The sequence below is a fragment of the Diadema antillarum genome, unplaced genomic scaffold (genome assembly GCF_040938485.1).
Source record: "Diadema antillarum isolate AM-2024a unplaced genomic scaffold, OU_Dant_1.0 scf00000143, whole genome shotgun sequence".
In the NCBI taxonomy this organism is placed as follows: Eukaryota; Metazoa; Echinodermata; class Echinoidea; order Diadematoida; family Diadematidae; genus Diadema; species Diadema antillarum.
The window spans coordinates 112,169-131,315 of NW_027271032.1; the positions used below are offsets into that span (position 1 = coordinate 112,169).

The 19,147-nt window shown below is 39.3% G+C and overlaps 1 protein-coding gene across 1 annotated transcript; it reads left to right on the forward strand.

Annotated features, from left to right (window-relative positions):
• The first annotated feature begins 1,079 nt into the window (after positions 1-1,079).
• LOC139721444 (DNA replication licensing factor mcm4-A-like) lies at positions 1,080-17,050 on the forward strand. The gene is made up of 18 exons (XM_071632759.1): positions 1,080-1,142; positions 4,956-5,162; positions 5,802-5,975; positions 6,152-6,236; positions 6,952-7,030; positions 7,262-7,465; positions 8,081-8,315; positions 8,812-9,054; positions 9,595-9,826; positions 10,544-10,638; positions 11,641-11,743; positions 12,422-12,598; positions 13,367-13,460; positions 14,067-14,221; positions 14,777-14,894; positions 15,508-15,749; positions 16,258-16,468; positions 16,926-17,050. The coding sequence occupies exons 2-18, from the start codon at positions 4,961-4,963 to the stop codon at positions 17,016-17,018; spliced, it is 2,742 nt and encodes a 913-aa protein (XP_071488860.1). The 5' UTR covers positions 1,080-1,142; positions 4,956-4,960; the 3' UTR covers positions 17,019-17,050.
• The last annotated feature ends 2,097 nt before the right edge of the window (positions 17,051-19,147 follow it).

Consider the following 19,147-nt stretch of genomic DNA (forward strand, 5'->3'; position numbering starts at 1 on the left):
GCACTAACGTTACAGGACATATCGTTCGACTTACCGTTCCTTTTACTTGCTTGACTTCTACCCCAGGCAGCGTTGCCAGGTCCAAACTGAGCAAAATCACCAAAAGCCTTGTAAAAAATCACCAAAAGCCATAAAAAAATCACCAAATTTGGAATAGCGTAGGTAAGGCTTCAAATTCAAGACAAAATTATGTCACTAAACCTTTACCAAAAACACTCTGCGCGACTCTCGGTGCAACTTTCGGCGCGCCGTAGTCACACACACTAGATGCATTTGTACGACGTGTATGGATATATGAGTGTTTGTGTGTGTCGAGTGACAAAAAAGGGGCACATGTTATGTTTCTACAGGAAATATGGGTAAAACTTTGGGCAAAATGCATTTTTGTTTTCAATTAGTGTGATTATTTTTCATTGGTCCAAAAATCACCAAAAAAGTAACCAAAAATTACCAGATTTTGATTTGGTTACCAGGCTAAAATTTTGTCACCAAACAACTTCAAAAATCACCAAATTTCACCCTTTTTGGTTCCCGAAATCACCATCTGGCAACACTGACCCCAGGTTAGAATCTTTGCTCTAGTCTGACGAGGAGGTTGTCTTACTTTCTGCGACCAGCCAGGCAGACTGGCCAGCGAGTCAGCGACCCATTTATAGCGCCCCAACACGCACCGTGGTTAACAGCTGTAGCGCCCCGCGCTGTTGTTACGACCAGCCCTATGTTCTGCATAAATAGTTTGTATGTCAATTTACAAGTACAGTAGTGTACTATTAAGTAGCGCGCGTAAAGTTACGGAAATTCTATAGACTGTCTGAATAAGTTGATTTTCTTTCTTTCTTTTGAACTGGATAAAAATATTTCTGTCCATTATTTTTTTAATAAAAACATATTTTATAAATATTGTTATATAAATGATAATATTAGGCAAATATTAAAGTTCTAAATTTACTACAAAATGTAAATCAGGATGATTATCAAATTGACAACTATTTCGCGGGTTATTTTGACACGTGATTCGTACTCTGCCTGGTCGATCCAAGCGCAAGCGCCGCGAAAGTTTGGTTGGATCCAACAACGCAGCGGAGTGTTGCGCGACTTCTTCACCGGAGTTTTTCTCATTGTTTCTTCAGTTTTTAGTTGTCGTAAGTATATTTTCAGACAGTTTTAAATCTTCTGAGTACACTGGTATCAATAATTATTGTTTGGTCGTAATGTTTTGGCACTGAATGGATGTAATGATAATTGTAAGTGATCGGTGCCGACCGGCAGTAGAGGCACTAGCGTAGCTAGTAGCGGCCTGCATGTCATTGTGAGAAGCATGAATGCATTGGATGGGCATTTAAACTTTAAAGGGACATGCGTTGGTATGACTATAATTATCAATTCTTTTGTCAGTTTATGTGTCTAACCTCGTGATAACTTTTACTTTAGCAAGTAAACCCACGAGTGGAGTAGGGCGTACAATAGTGTATATCCATACGTCTACTCCTAACCAAAGTTTATTCAGAAAAAGCGGAGTGAAGTTAATAATAGTAACCTGGTAAGTTGATGGCTAATGTCTATGACATGTTATGCCTATGCCATGGCTTGAATTGCAGCTCTGCACAAAACTAAAAGCAGTCAGTAGACTCTACATTGTAGTCAGTACAAATAGGAATACGTTCAGCGCGCACGATCACAGGAATGCAGAAACAGTCGGTTGTCTGATCTGAATGTTGACCGAAAGATCGGTCTGTATCTGTCCGTCGGGGAATGTTCCGCGGAGACTGCGTCTGGCTTCACGGATCCCCTCCTTAATATAGACCGAAGTCAATGATTGTGGCTCCTGTGTGGAGCAGTCGCGCACAGATCAAACGTTACGATAAACCAAATTTCAGACAGCTTTTTTACATTCAAACAAGTTTGACATGACATGACACATTATGCAGCAATATTTGGGATAAATTTCTCACATTGTGCAATCGAAATACTCACATAAACTCGGTTATAACGCAGAAATTTTATCGATATCGCAACATCGCCGTTCGCGAGCAGTAAGTCGCCATTTTGAATCTGTGAGCCAATCACATGCGAGGTACGTGTTTTAGTAAAACAAACACGTAGAAACTACCTCGCATGTGATTGGCTAATAGATTCATAGTGTATGTTTCTGCAGTTTGAACGTGACGACGCGACAGGCTGTGTTTTACGTTGAAAATTCCACTAAAATGTTGGATTATTCATTAATGTGGTAAGTGTATTGTATTCTTAAAAAGCTAATTTCACCATACAAGCTTAAATTTGCCGACCTAGGGCCGTGAATTAGACGCAATCGAGAAGGATGAGGTACCTCACTCAATTTTCCATAGAGACAGTGGTTAAGAACATCCACACAGCAATGGGTACTGATACCTTCCGTCTGTCTACGGAGGACAGCGTTAATGGCAAAATTTTAAAGGACAAGTTCACCTTCATAAACATAAGGATTAAGAGAATGTAGCAATATTAGTAGAACACATCATTGAAAGTTTGAGGAAAATCAGACAATCCGTTCAAAAGTTATGAATTTTTGAAGTTTTTGTGCAGTACCCGCTGGATGAGAAGACTACTGCAGTGTATGAATAACTTACATGTCACATGCGTACAACAATGTAAGGAAAATATAAAGAGAATTTCACAAAATTCCATCTTTTGAAAAAAGTACACATTCCCCTGACTCGTTACCGACAAATGTTATGGGTAATATTATTCCCCTGCCTTTAGAAAGAGGCAAGTCAAGTGCTCTTTTATCATGCGAAAAAAGTGAAAATATGTTGAATTTTCTTTTACATTTTCTTTATACTGTTGTACGCATATGACTCACAAGCTGTAGTAGTCTCCTCATCCAGCGGTTCCAACACACAAATTTAAAAAATTCATAACTTTTGCATCGATTGTCCAATTTTCCTCAAACTTTCACTGATGTGTTCTACTAATATTGTTGCATTTTCTCAATCCTTATGTTTATGAAGGTGAACTTGTCCTTTAAAGAGTCCTCCGGACAGACGGATCTTTCTGTCTAATCTGAATGTAGCCATCACAGCGGCATCATTGTATGGTGTCATTTAAAATTTGAAGCTAAACTTGCCTTTTTCCCTTTCCTAAGGCTAAGCTATGTTAGCAATAAATGGCTGTCTACCATGCCAACAGCATTTGAGGGTTGTTGGTCATGAGTGCATCATAATAATGTGTAACGTTAGGCCTATGTGTGTCTGTGTGTGCTCCTCCTTTTATCTTTCTCTTTCTTTTTTTTCTTTTTTTCATTCTTTCTTTTTCCTCTTATTTTCAAGTTTTCCTTACTTTTCCCTTTTTCAAGTCCTTTTTGAGTACCAATTAATTGTTTCTTTTTTTCCTCCAAACTGTAACGTTAAGTGTCTAACTTTTCACAATTTTCTATTCTAATCTCTATCTTATTTTCTCCCTATCAAATCATTCTGTTTGTTTCTTTCTGTTTGTCTTTCCCTCCTACCTTTCTTTTATATCATCATTTTTTTTTCTGTTTCCTTCTTAGGCCAAAAAAAAAAAATTGTTGCATTGGCGTAACCCGCCCGACCCTAAAAATTCCGCCGACCCCATGTTTTTTTAATCATTTTTTTTTGCTATCGATATCAAATATCTTGTTGATTGCGATCGCGATCGCACAAACCCGGAAGTGGAAACGGCTCTGGGGATATCGGATGTACGAGGGAGAGATCTAGCGCCTCGCATAAGCCTTCCTTGATCAGTACGTCATCTGTTTCCAACACGGACACGTACACTAACAAGATTTATTCAGTATTGTGCACAGTTTTGCCATAGGTTTCTTGTGTGGAGAACTTACACGAATCTGTATATGTGGGACTGTGATAGAGATCGCCGTGTGCGATGAAAAGATCGTACATATGGGTCAATTTGCATCTATCTTATCTAAGTCAAAATAGTAAAATATGAAGTGAAAACATTCAGGATAGGGATTTCAACATCTTTAAATTCTGTGAAGGGGTATAATTCCAGTAATATCAGCCTCATAAATGATTTGTAGAATAGATGAACACAGCACATTCGGTGCAGCAGTTGTAACTGTTTACTGAGCTGAGCACGAGTTTTACACGTAAAATGCAGGTAGCAAAAAAAAAAAAAAAAAAAAAAAAAAAAAAAAAATCCGCCCGACCGACCCTATTTGAAAATCTCATGTTACGCCAATGCAACAATTTTTTTTTTTTTGGCCTTAGGTATCATTTTCTTTAATTTCCTTTTCAACCTTTTTGATTATTTATTTCCATCTTATTAATCTTTCCTTTTAAATAATAACCTAACTTTAACGTTTTGTGAGATATTCAGAAACCACTCTATGAGATGTCAAAGAGCATGCGGTTCTAAGGGGTATCAAAAGTTTATTCGATGAAAATCGGTTTTGAAATGGCAGAGATATCCAAAAACAAGGTGAAACAAAGAGATACTAATAAAGTTGGGGCATGTCGCCTTTTATTATTACCACTTTTTGGGATATCTCAGCCATTTGAAAACCAATTTTCATCAAATAAACGTTGAATCCTTCTTAAAATTACATGCTCTTTCATATTTCATAAGAGGCTTTTCATTATTTCACTTAGGAATGTTCAAAACATGAATCCCTACCTCAGCCAGTACTGTACAGTCCCTTTAATGATCAATGGAGTCTTTTAATGCGCCACGTCTGTCACACAGTGACACTCCTGGCACTTTATAGTTTGATTTATTTCTCTTCCATTCTATTTTAAATATTTCATCTTTTCTTCTTTTCCTTTTCATTCTTATCTTTTTGTTCTCCTCCTTTCTTTTCAAGTTCGCCTTAGCCTTACCTTAAAAGAGCTAAGCCTTGCGATTCAAGTTAGGTGGATAGGAATATCATTGTCATTCTCATTCTCATTCTGTGAGCATGAAAATTAATTTGTTGAATTCACCTTTTCCTCTTCCAGTGGAAATGTCATCACCAAATAGCCGTGTCAGCACTCCTCGTAGCACGAGGAGTAAACGGGGCAGAGGTGATGAGACTCCGAATGGAGCGGGAACCCCCAGCAAGCGTGGCCGGAGTAGCCAGGGAGACAGTCCAGAGAACCCCACTACTCCTTTGCGACGAGGAAGATCTTCGACCAGCGAGACACCCTCCAGCAAAGCAGGCACTCGTGAGTCCTTTGAATTATCTGCATTTGTACTATGGAGCTCATGCCTTCCTTTTCTCCTGAATAACCAAGACTGGTAGAAATTATACAGAGTTCCATTTCTTTGAGACAAAACAGATACTCAAATTGTGCTCTAACTGTGATTATGAAAGGCATTTTGCTTCTTATCTCCCAGTTTTGTCATCTGAATCCACTCATTGAGTCAAACATATTCATTTGTGGCATTCATTCCATTAGCAACTAGAACACTATACATCTACAAATGTAGAGCAGCTATGCAAACTTAGACACTGAGCAGAATTGCCTGGTTAAGCTTTTTTTTTTTCAGTGCATGATGTATAATGGCATTCTCAAATTGAAGTATTGGCGGGTTTGCATATGCAATCTTATTTCACTCTGGATCAATTGCCATTTTCTCTCCGGCCTTCATATTCTGTCTCAGTGTCTCAGTTTCTGGCTCTCCTTGGTTTGATTTGTCAATGGACTTGTGCCGTAGTAGGCAGTGAATGACTCTACTGGTACTTTTGCCTGAACCTGCACCATAAATTGTGCTTTAAATGATGAACCTGTCACCATCTGTGAAAGACAAGTAGAACTGCAAGGAAAGGCTTGTCATTCTTCTGTCTCTCTGTTCTCTCCCAGCCCGTCGCAGTGCAAGAGGAAGTGCAGCGACCTCACCCAAGGCCCCATCGGACAGACCCCTGGACTCCTCCCCAGGAGGTGAGCTTCCACCTATGCCATCCTCGCCCGCCTCGGGGGAACCGACCAATGTCCACGACACCTCCCTATTCTCCAGCCCTGGTGGCACCAGACCAGGTGAGTTAAAATTTCTACTCTTTGATTTCTTCCTCACTTTGCGTAGCATCATGCAGAGTCAAGCATATTTCTTTTGAAAACAAAGACAAATAACATTACAGAGTTTTCCATGAGATAGCTTTATAAGTGAACAAGTGAAATGCAGAATGTGAATTCTTCTTTGATTTCGTTGACAGGACTGAGTGAAATCGACATGAGCTCACCCCTGAACTATGGCACCCCAAGCTCCTCGCGTCTCGGCAGCACACCAGGCCGCAGCGTGTATCCTTGTCAGACCATGCCCTAATAAATGTAGCATCTAAAGAACAAAACCAGATACTACCTCTAGTCATTGAAACAGAAGGGATGAGCTGAGATGGCATTAGTATGAAAAAGAAATGATGGAAATTCCAGTAATGTTGTAATGATACATTGAGATATTCAGTGTCATTTTTCAAACCAGAACTTGATACAGAAGTTATTTGAAAAATTCTTATTTGAATATACCAGCAAAAATGGTAATTAACTGTCTAAATATTTTTTCTGTCTGGATTTACATTTTAACACATTTCATGCTTTGTATAGTACAAAATAAATATGCTAATAGTCAAACAACATACATTAAAGACAAATTTTCAGGTTTATTTCTTGTTGAGAGTAATAGATTTTAACTTCCAAATTTTTCAGTGACTGTAGTGACCTGGCACATGCCTTTTGGTGATAATGTTTGATTGGAATTGGGCAACACAGAGATGGCTCAGTTTTGTAATGGGTGGTGAATTTTTATTATTTTTGCTCTGTATGTTTTTATAGAAATGTTACATATGTATAAAAATTGTTGACTGAGTAATTTTGCACCATATCATACAGTGTAGTTGCATCTCGGGGGGAAACTGGCGAGTATCTTTGACGTCAGAAACCATGTAAATATTAGTGGCATAATAAGTTCCAAGGTGCAAGAAGCCTGTTCTATATTTTCTTGACTGTACTGCCATAGAGGAACTCCTATCCGACCGCGCAGTGACATTCGCAGTGACCGAAAGATTCGTCAAGTCAACCTGGGTTCTGACCAATCGGTGAGTATTTACTATGAATTCAAGCATTCTTGTACATGGCTGTCAAGTGACTTTCCTGCTTTGCACACCCACCAAATGATGCAGGAGATATTATTCTGTATTCACCATTATTCAGTGTGATTCTAGCAATAAATATTTGTGATTATTTCCTAAGTTTGCAATAGTTTGCATATAAATGGAATCTATTTTGTCATTGTAATATTCTATTTTTAATCTCTCTTCTTTCCTCAGGGTGAACCTGCCACTGAGCCAACTGGAGCAGTGACCAGTGACCAGCCAGGTGGTCAGCAGATGGTCATCTGGGGCACAAATGTGGTGGTCACAGAAACCAAGGAGAAGTTCACCCGCTTCATCGAGCGCTTCATTGACCCTGAGGCAGATCCTGCGGAGGGTATCAATCCCCATGAGCCGCTCTACCTGCAGAAGTTGGAGGAGGTGAGATAATTGGTTGTCTAGAAAAACAATAAACTTCAACAATAGGAGGTCATGACACTTTTTCTCATGTGCTGTAGTTCACCATCTCAGCCCACCAGTCTTAATGCATCTGCCACATTAATGTATCTTGTTAACTTGATGTGCAATTGCCTATATGTGCAAAATACGCATCGCCCATTGCTACAGATATTAAAAGTTTCAAATGTCTATGCTGTCAGCCCTATATGTGCCAATGTACTTGGATGCAACTTTCCGAAGTCATTTTTAGTTAGCATTAGGTAAACTTTGTCAAAGCTTAACTGTAATGACAGTTACGAAAATCACTCAGAAGAGCGAAGTTCGTCAGGAAGACCATTATGTGACATGACAGATCATGAGAGGATTGTGTAAAATCTGATCAGAAACAGCAAGCTTCAAGGCATCTGAAGAAAGCGAGCCAATGAATATGCTGATCAACAGACAAAAGACAACCAGAGCAATATTATTGGTTCTCCTTCCAGCATTTTGCTGTGACAAAGCCGCAGAATTAAGTAAAATTAAGGAAGCAAATGTGCCTGTGCTTCTGTATGTTATTTAATTTTCTTGTTTTGCCACATATCCTCCATATTCTCACAGATCCAAACTCTTGAGCTTCCCTTCCTCAATGTCAACTGCAAGCACCTGAAGGACTTTGACCCCGACCTCTACCACCAGCTAGTCTCCTACCCACAGGAGGTTATTCAGATCTTTGATATGGCAGGCAATGAGATGTTCTTCGAGCGCTATCCGGACACACTCCTGGAGCATCAGATCCAGGTCCGGACCTTCAACACGGAGCAGACCAAAAACATGCGCTCCCTCAACCCAGAAGGTGAGATATGCCCCTTTTGCCGTAATTCATTAGATAGCAGTGCCCTTCATGCAATCAAAGGTACATACATATTATACAATCACAAATACATCATACAAACAATACAGGACACATTGCAGAGATTACATGCATAGGCCAGATTTGCAAAGCTAGCTCATACATGTTGCAGTCATGTCCATGGTTTTAACTTAGTCCATGGATCAAAACATGTATGAAGTAGACATGTCTTACACATGTGGGTGTCAAAACTTTTATCTTTGAATGTCTTCAGGCTACAGGAATGTATCAAAGGTATTGATTATATGAAATTTTGTAATACCTTTGAGCTAGATTTAAACTTACTTTGTGAATTCTGGCCAAGATGTTTGTATTGAAAGATCAGTGTACAACACACTAGACCATGACAGCTGTACAGAATGTATACAAGTAAGACATGTTACGATGAAATGGTGTCACTTCTTTGTATCCTCCTCCACTAAATTTCCCCTTCCTCCAGACATTGACCAGCTAATCACCATCAGTGGCATGGTGATCCGCACCTCGCAGCTCATCCCCGAGATGCGGGAAGCCTTCTTCCGCTGCCATGTCTGCGCCTTCACGCAGTCCGTGGAGATCGACCGTGGCAGGATCGCGGAGCCGGCCGTCTGCCGGAACTGCCAGACCAAGTACAGCATGGCGCTGGTCCACAATCGCTCCCAGTTCTCGGACAAACAAATGGTCAAGCTACAGGAATCCCCAGGTTGGTTGCATTCTTCTTAAAGGTATTGTTTACCAGTGGGAGCAGTGATTTAAAAAATGTTTGAGTTATCACATTTGATGCATATGTATGTAGGCCAGACGTATCACAAAAAACATCCCACCACATAAACATTTTGCAGTAAAGCCTAAAATATAAAGAGATATCACTGTTTTTCTCAGTAAACCATAACTGTAGACGGTTTATTGTAGAAACAATTTTATTTACTTTTGTTCACATTTTGTATATTATGGTATTTAACAAGACTTAGCATCGATTACACTGATGAACATTTTTACATTGGTTGTTTTTATCCCTAACTCACATTTTAGAACTATTTTGAAGCACTAAAGCTGGGCTACTGTTTCGTCTGTAAAGGGTAGTTCATTCACTCGCAGTTTAATGATCTTTTATGAACATCAGAGAGGATGAAGTGAAGGCTTTGTGTGGTTTCTTGTTTTGCCAACTGTCCGTGAAAGAGAACTGCAAGGGGTGTAGATATATCAGGAATATTTCTGCTCATTTTGTGAAATTCTCTTGCAGATGACATGCCAGCTGGTCAGACTCCCCACACAGTCGTCCTCTATGCGCACAATGATCTCGTTGACCACGTGTCACCTGGAGACCGCGTAGCCGTCACCGGCATCTACCGTGCCACGCCTTTGAGGGTCAATCCCCGTCAGCGCAATGTGAAGGCTGTCTACAAGACCTACATCGACGTTATCCAGTTCTGCAAGAACGACGCCAACCGACTGCACGCGAATGCTGATGATGGGTGAGCATTGCTGTCTTTTCCTTTGATTGAAATGCTCTAATGCCAGAACATAGTACTCGGAAGGGCTCAAAATTTAGACTTCCATCACTTGGAATTTCTTCTAATACACTGATAGGGTATACCAAAACACTTACCTGGCTGACATGATTTGCCAGGGTGATGAGTTGTTATGGAATGTTTTGAGATCAAGAGTGTAGAATAATTTAGATCGTAGCAAATGGATAGTAGCTTTGAGAAAAATACAAATAGATTATTTCACTGAAGATTAAAATGATATGCTCTTTTTTTCAAGTGTAGCCTGTTTATAGTTGCCATTTCTATACCAGAAGACCTTGCCATGATATTTACCCCAGTGTTGCCAGGTACCCATTTATGGGTCTAAAGGGACATAGTAGTCAAAAACAAACAAACAACATATTTCCAATGAAGTTGGCACTTCACACGATTTGAAGTCTGGACCTCAGATTGAAAGTAAAGAGTCTTATCCACTATGCCACGGTGCTCCCACAAGTAAAGCTCTCATATGTAAGATCTTAGCCAATAGAAACTTGGTTTTTAAGGGTTGTTAATTTCTAACTGTAGATCATCTGAAACTTTATAATTTGTGGCATTCCTGTGAGCAACACATGCAACTTGATGGTGGTTGTTGCTGTTCAGAGGAGTGACAGAATTTCCAGTTTGATTAATCCATTCTCAAATGGCTGTTCCTTTCCATAGGGAAGAGAGACACACATTCACTGAGGAGCGCAAGGAAGAACTGATCCAACTCTCGAAGACTCCCGACATCTACAACCGGCTGGCGAGGGCACTAGGTGAGTCGACAACTCTCGCTTTATCATTCCTTGAGATGCTTGTCTCTTCCTTTGAATCTGTCATGCTCGAAAGTGAAACCCACTTTGATCATTGATTATGAGGACAATAGAGCAAAAGGACAATAGAAATACAGAATTATTACAGACAATAGAACATTATAGATTTAAGTAATGTCAAAGCCCATACCACAAAAAGGAAGTGCAGGTCAAACCTGCCTTGATGGCCACCTGTCTATAGCAGCCACCTGTTGTATTCAGCCACTAAAGAAAAAGCCATGTTAAAGACCCTGTCTGTAGGGGCCACCTGTTTATAATGGCCACATTTTTTTTTTATCTCACTTGGGTGGCCGCTACAGACAGGTTAGACTGTATTATAGTAATTGCTAGTAAATGGTATACTGTAAAAGTGGTTTCTTTCGCGGTGGTTTTATTTTCGCGCTTTGAGGTTGAACCGCGAATTTAAGATCATGCAAAAATGTTTTGAAAAGTCGCGCGAAATTAACCACGTACGGAAATGTTTTGAACTCGCCGCTTGTTACAATGCTATTGCGCACATGCACACACAAAGATTCCGTGCATTGAGTGTATTGATGGTCAACACACACACAGCGATACCACGCAATGTAGGTCATCAGGCAACAATAGTTTTACAAGCATTTTATCAAATACTCGAGAGACGGGATTTCAGGTAAGCCAGCATTTAATTTTAATTTCTATTTGATAGATAAAAGAATAATTGGATTATAGTTTGGGTTTTCATGTGCAAAATAAAACAGATTTTGCCGACTGTGAATTCACAGACTTTGCCGACCACGAATTTAAACACACGCGAAAAAGTCGGCACTGATGGAAACCGCGAAAGTATCTGTACGTGAAAGAAACCACTTTTACAGTATAGACAAATAGACATGTACTTTGCATGTGAGCATGGAATAAAAGCAAAGAACTAGGAAAGCACTAAATATTATTGTTCATTAACATGACGTATTCGTCCCTTTGCAGCTCCCAGCATCTATGAGAATGAAGACATCAAGAAAGGCATACTCTGCCAGCTCTTTGGCTCATCCAAGAAGGACTTCTCTCATGCAGGGAGGAGCAATTTCAGGTAAGATATGACAGGGACGTTAGAATTTGAATATTTTTAATGGATTTTTAGCTCATCAGCTTGAGAAGTCAATGCATTTTGTGATATCATGCAATATTTGACATGCCGTTTCAACAAGAGAATCAAATACTGTAAAACACGATATATTCGCGGCATGAAAATTTCGTGAATTGCCACTGGCATCCAATGCATATTGTGTAGGCAAGAACTTTTGCGTGCATTTTAATTTTGCGAATGTCTGGCACTCGTGAAATTCGCGAAATAAAAATACACACGTATAGTCCTCGTTTTACAGTATAACAATATCAAGATGTGCAGGAATTGTGAAAAATCAAAATTTCTATATATTTTGTCATGAATATGTAAAAAGAAAGTTGATATTCTTTCTTTTTATTTTTCAATGTTTGCAGCTCAGTCATGTCAGTATCGACAATCTTCACATCAAAGAATGTTGTGTCATGATAAAACGTATTGATTGTTGTATTGTGAGGAAATCTCAATTTGATTTTAGAATAGTCCAAATAAAACTTAGTCTGCATCCCCTTCAGACAGCTTACTGTACACAAAATATAGAAAATAAAGAAATGAGACTTGTCGATGATACATTGTTGATGATGAGAAGGGCTATTCATAGATTTCAAGCTACAAAACATAGATTTTTCTTTCCACCATTCCCAGGTCGGAGGTCAACATTCTGCTTTGTGGAGACCCTGGTACCAGTAAGTCTCAGCTGCTTCAGTATGTGCACCATCTCGTCCCAAGAGGGCAGTATACATCTGGTAAGGGTTCCAGTGCTGTTGGTCTGACGGCGTACGTCACCAAGGATCCGGAAACGAGACAGCTGGTGCTGCAAACGTATGTAGCTACTTCAAATTCTTTCCCTCTGTGTGTGTGTGTGTGTGTGTGTGCAACACACAAGTTTTCTTCCTCCTCAACCTTTTATGCTCACACTTTCCTTCTCAATCTTCTGGAAGAGTGTCGGCGACATAATTTTGAGTAATTTATCTTTCCATATTTTATTTCATAGTGCATTCCTGTAAAATGAGAAAATGCTTGAAACTTATGCAAATTTTGTGAGGAGCCAAGATTCACAAAAGTAAAATAAGCAGAACTAGAAAGTTTTTGTCTACACAATGCATTGAATACTATGGCAGTGCTGTAAACCATCATGGTTGGCAATGGCAAAAGTTTCATGCCACGAAAACGGATTAGCAAAAGTAAAATGTGCATTCAAGTTTTTGTCTACACAATGCATTGAATGCCATTGCAATGCTACACACCATCATGGTTGGCAATCATGAAAGTTTCATGCTGCAAATGTTACTGGTTTTACACTATATCAAGTTTCAGTTAGATATATGTAAGGGCAATATAACATGAGTGAATTTTAGTGCTCCTATTTGGTGATATTCCTGTTACATTAGAACAGCAATTTATTGTTGAGTGACAAAGATATCAAAGAACTAACAGGTCCAACTCAAAGTTGAAATGTCATATCATGATATGGCTCTCTCAAAACATTAATTTTGTATTAATCCATCTTTGAGTATCATCTAATGTCATCTGATGCTTTAGAAGGGGGAAAAAATAAAAGTAGAGAGTCATTTTTTCTCTCTTTTGCAGTGGTGCCCTGGTTCTGAGTGACAATGGTATCTGTTGCATTGATGAGTTTGACAAGATGAACGACAGCACACGATCTGTTCTCCATGAAGTCATGGTGAGTAGCTGTTGCTGTGGCAACATGAACTTCTCTCTTTGCAACATTTATGCTCCCCACTATATGATTTTTTTTCAGGAAAAGAACTGTAACTTGAGCTTTTGATGGTATGATTAAAAAAGAGAGAACAGCAGTCATGAAAAAGTCTGGTTTTAGCATTGATTCTGTAGCTTTAATACTTGTGCTTCTCTTTGTATCTTAGCTAGTGATATTTGGAATATTTCAAAGGACTATCTGTTACATATTGTACACGAACAAGTTATAAGCTTCCAGTCACAGTACCAGATATTAACAGGGGATATAGAACTTTGGGGAGGGGGATGCAGCCACCCCAACTTTCCTTTTTTAAACAGCCACTCCTCACCCCCCCCCCCCCAAAAAAAAAAAAATAGAAACAATGAAATAGATAAATAAATAGATAAATGAATGAATGAATGAATGAATGAATGAATGAATGAATGAATGAATGAATGAGTAAGTAATAAATAAATGAATAAATAAATAAATGAAAGAAAATGGAAGAAGTTATAAAGATATGACAGCAAATCCTATGACGTTGTGGAGATCATGTGAACTTCAAGTTTTGAATTCATCTCACTCTTGCAGGAGCAACAAACCCTGTCTATTGCTAAGGCTGGTATCATCTGCTCCCTGAATGCCCGAACCTCTATCCTGGCTGCCGCTAACCCAGTGGACTCCCAGTGGAACCCCAAGAAGACCATCATCGACAACATCCAGCTCCCACACACACTCCTCTCAAGGTATCTCTTGGCTTATATGTCATCATTAGCCTGCTATGTCATCTGTAAGGGTGAAGGAAAAGAGATTGAGGTCAAGTGTTCATGAGAGAGAGTCATACGAACATATCTTTTACTGTCAATTCCGTTTTAAGAGACAATAATAAGATTGAAGGGATGAAACCAGTTCTAAGCTGCAAGCTTCTGAAAGCATTCCTTCCCAGTATATCTTCATTAGCATCTTGGTCAGCCTTAGGTCAAGCAGTGTGTCACACACATATGGCATCTCACTGGTCAAGCAACAAAGATACCTTGACTGATTCCACTACAAAGCTTGGTCCTTTGATTTCATCACCTGTTTAGTTTATAGTTACATCAGAGATTAAGAGCCCCTCAGTTGTTCTGTGACTATGCTCCAAAGAAGCTCTTTACATTACCGAAGGAAGGTGAAGATTTTAAAATGAGATTAATCTTCTTCCTTCTTGATGTGACTGTTGTCAAATGCTAATAACCCTGCATTCAAACAGATGACCAGTGGTAGTAATAGTTTCAAACTTGTTATCATCTTTCCTTCTTCAGGTTTGACCTGATCTTCCTGATGCTGGATCCGCAGGATGAGATCTTTGACCGTCGCCTTGCCAACCACCTCGTCTCCCTGTACCACCAGGGCAGGGAAGAGACGGAGGAGGAGCACATGGTGGGTTGGAATTCATAACATGCTCGATCTTTAACAAGCTTCCATACTGGAGCAAGAGATGTAACAAAGAACTTATATACCCCAAAGGGATTAATGAATGAGTGGAACTGCAAGACCTGAAAATAAACTTTGCTGTTTTGCAAAGTACTATCAAAGGGTGATCTGAATACTATCTAGCTGTGACTTGCAGTGTGTTTTAATGGACTATCTAATTTACATAGGACTGGCTATATAAGATTGCATTACTTCAAGGTAATTATCTAAAGAAGTAAGTACTGTACGGGTAAGTGATGTTCTTTATTGCTTTTTTTTTTATCAGCTAAATAGCATAAGGGAGTTTGTGGCATTGATAAGTGATACTCTTATGTATAGGAGATGCCAGTCTTCAGTGGTCATTAACACTGCAAATGCATACCAAAATCCAGCAGTTTGTGTCTCTTTAGTTGTTAAGAACAGGTCTGTCTTCCTCATAACTAGGATTAGACAGTGCCTTCATAGATAATATTTTGTGATAGACACACATTTCCCAATAACATGTAAGATATGTGAACAGAATATAAGGAATCAAAAGGATAAAATACATTTTCTGTCATTTGAATTTTATCCTATAAAGGATATGGATCTTCTGAGGGACTACATTTCCTATGCACGCAGCTACATCCACCCCAGCCTGAGTGATGAGGCCAGCCAGCTGCTGATCCAGGCTTATGTTGAAATGCGCAAGATAGGCAGTGCCAAGGGCATGGTATCGGCCTACCCACGGCAGCTGGAGTCGTTAATTCGCCTGGCAGAGGCCCACGCCCGGATGAGGTTCTCCAAGGAAGTGGAAAAGGAGGATGTTCATGAGGCAAAAAGGTGAGAAAAAGCCTCAGCAGGTTGATTCCGTAAATGTGCCTTGGGTTAAACATAGTCATAGAGATTAATGCCATTGAAGCTTTCAGTTCATTGAAGTTGGCTTTTATATGTGGTATAATGAGTAGGTTGAGAAGATGTAATTTCTAATAACTTTGAGGTTTGTGGCTCTGATTTGTGACAGTACAAATTATATTATAGTATATACAAAAGATTGCATATTGATGTATGGGCTGTGATGGTTTTTGGCACAAGTGAAGAAATTCAAAAGACACCATTGAGTTAGTGCCATGTTAGTTTAAACATTCTTGGCTCACATGGCATGATGCTATTCAAATATACTTCAGGTGTTCAGTTCACAAATTGCATGACATGAAGAATTAGTTCCCCCCCCCCCCCTGCTTATTCATTCTTTGCTAAGCCAAGCATGGTCAGAATAATTGAATGATTTGCAATGTTGTGATGTTTTGGGGTTTGTTTGTTTGTCTGTCTTTCTCCAAACGCTTTCCAGGCTTCACTATGAGGCTCTCAAGCAGGCCGCCTTCGACCCGAAAGACGGAACCATCAACATCGACATCCTGGCCACGGGAGTTAGCAACACGGCTCGCAAGCAGCAGCAGGATTGTGCGTCGGCCCTCAAGAAGCACATCGAGGCTAAGGGCAAGGTGATCATGCTCAAGTACCACCAGCTGTACGAGGAGTTCCGGCAGTCATCTGATCTGGTGAGTATCTCTTTAAGAGTAACTTTCATTATGCTCTGAGATGGTGAAGCACTTCCACCATTTTGTTGGTATTTTAAGTTTAGTCATGAAACACATCAGTTACTTACAACACTGAATATTTTGTTTTTTTCTTTTTTTTTTTTTTTAAAGTGTGTATATATTGTCGGTAGTAAATGCATATTGTGCTCCTTTTGATTTAGGCCAAAACCGAATATGCCATTCATATTAGTTTGGATTTTGATGTTCAGTTCGGATTTTGATTTTTAGTAGGATTGTTTTTGGAAAGAAAAACACAAACAATGTTTTACAAAATAAATAAACAAATCATCCCATTGTGTTACATTGAGTTTGCCATGACCTTTGACCTGTATCCAGTAAATGGAAAACCGAGTTGGCCAGACTCTCTTTACATACCGCACTGTTGCTCACTATCTGTTCTCCCGTTCTTCACCCTTAGCCCATCACGAGAGACATGTTTGATGGAGCTCTGAGGATCCTCCAGGACCAAGACTTCTGCATCAAGACCAACAAGACCATCCGCATCATTTAGAACACCAATGACCAGGACTTCTTGGACTGTACTGTTTTGACTATTAAAAGTGCTCTGTGCATCGCAAACATCCATGGCAAATGTACAAATACTCTATTCCTACAAGTTCTCAGGTTTTGAGGGTAGGGGCACCTTTTGTTGTTGATGTGTAGCAGATAGTGGTATTTGCATACAACACTGAAGGTGCTTATGTGCATGTAGATTTTATTTAATTCAGGTGGTTGATAAGGAAGAATACTTGTTCAATCTGGATTTATTGGCAGCAAATATGTAAATAAATGGTTTCATAACTCGTCCTAGTCGACACTTCAGTTCCGGCTGACAGAGCGGGCTATCACAGATGTGAGGTGATGGTATGCGTCTGTTGTCGAAACGTCTCTGAAATTTCCAGATGACTAGTTTGTTCACTAGTGAAAATTTGTCTTAGCAGTCCAGTAGATCAAATTGAACAAGTTTAGTTAAACAAAGAGGCACACCGTTATGTGGGCTAAGAACCAGAAAGCAATATCTCCACAGACTTTATGCTGTGTTAATGCCCTTCATGGTTTACAGGTGATGGAATTACTATCAAGTCTTTTTGTTTTTTGTCTTGTACGGGGGGTTAAAGCATCTGTCAGGTATTGGCAGGATGCTCAAATCCTGTGATGTTGGTTTTGATGCTCATTGATATTCATTAGTGGATTATGATGCTAAAAGTCTCGGCACTGTTCTGGCTGATTTTGCCATGTATCTGGTTGAGTTCAAGGGAATGACTGCACATTTGCAAATCTGTCCAGAGTATAAATTTAAACAAGATCAGACCAGCTTTCACACCAGTAATGTCCATGGTGCCATTCTGACCAAAAACAGTGGCAGATACTAAAGCCTAAACATACAAAGAAAATGTATCGTTTTTTGGCAATAATACTTGTTTTTTTGTTGAAAGCATCCATGTTAAGGCAAGACCTGAATACCAGAGATATTGATTTTATAGTTTATATGAAGTTATATGCATGGGCATGTAAAGATTTTATTTCATCGTATTCAACATAAATTCTTTAATTCAAGCCAGTGTATTGGTGTCAAGTTAGTAATGATTGCATTGACTATTTGGTCCTGTGCATGTGGAAAAACTATTAATTTGTCACTAATGTACATGTTTACAGTAATATGACTGTAGTGATGGTTGAGCAATTTGCTATTAATGGAAATCCCTAAATATGGAGCACTCGGGATTGGAACATACATGAGAAGCTTGTTATTTTTTCTGAATTTATTTCCATGTGTCAAATAGGAAAAATTTTGAAGTGGGTAAGAAAATTGAAATTACTGTAGTGGGACGAGGTCCTGACAATTATTGAATTAAGACTTGTAAGATATTTGTTTTCATCATATGGTATGTATTTTTTCTTGATTATGGAACACTGTAACAGCCATAACACCAAGATAATTATATAAATGATTTGTAAATAGAAATGTAGAAAGTTTTGCTGTTCATAAGGTATGTCACATCAGTAAACTGTGTCTTGGTTATTGGAGTTCTTTCAAAGTGAAATCTGTAATATATGCTACCATATTGAACTTTGGTCAGGAAAAGGCAAGAGCACTCAAGCAAGGCAAAACAGATATTTACTCATTCCGTATGGGAACCTGGTGGCCTCTGTATTAAGACTATGGGCATTTCAAATTCAGTATGGCACGGGTTAATCAGCAGGAAATTGTTCCAGATTTAGATATGCGGTGTGTGGCATGTCTACTATCAAGGGTCACCGTCAGATAGCTGTAACCCAAAGCAGACCAGAGCAGACATCACCAACACCTAAGGAGGCCAGCCATTTTTCCACATAAGAGCATTCAAACCAATAGCTCTCTAACATGAGCAAGATATGTATCTTTACAAAAGGGAGAAAAATTGTCTTTGTTTATGTGTATGAATTACTGGCATTCATTCATTTAGCGATGTTAGCATTCCCAAAGTTGTCATGAATGGTTGCACTGCTGTTTTTATGCCTCCGCCTACGAAGTGGCCAGAGGCATTATGTTTTCGGGTCGTCCGTCCGTCCGTCCGTCCGTACGTCCATCCCGTTTTGTTTTTGTCGATATCTCAAGAACCGTGTGGTGGTTTTACATCAAACTTGGTATGAGGGTAT

Coding starts and splice junctions, on each gene's coding strand:
- LOC139721444 (XM_071632759.1), top strand. CDS start 4,961: ATGTCATCACCAAATAGCCGTGTCAGCACTCCTCGTAGCACGAGGAGT. Junction 6,237..6,951: donor AGCACACCAGGCCGCAGCGT/GTATCCTTGTCA, acceptor GTACTGCCATAG/AGGAACTCCTATCCGACCGC. Junction 10,639..11,640: donor CCGGCTGGCGAGGGCACTAG/GTGAGTCGACAA, acceptor GTCCCTTTGCAG/CTCCCAGCATCTATGAGAAT.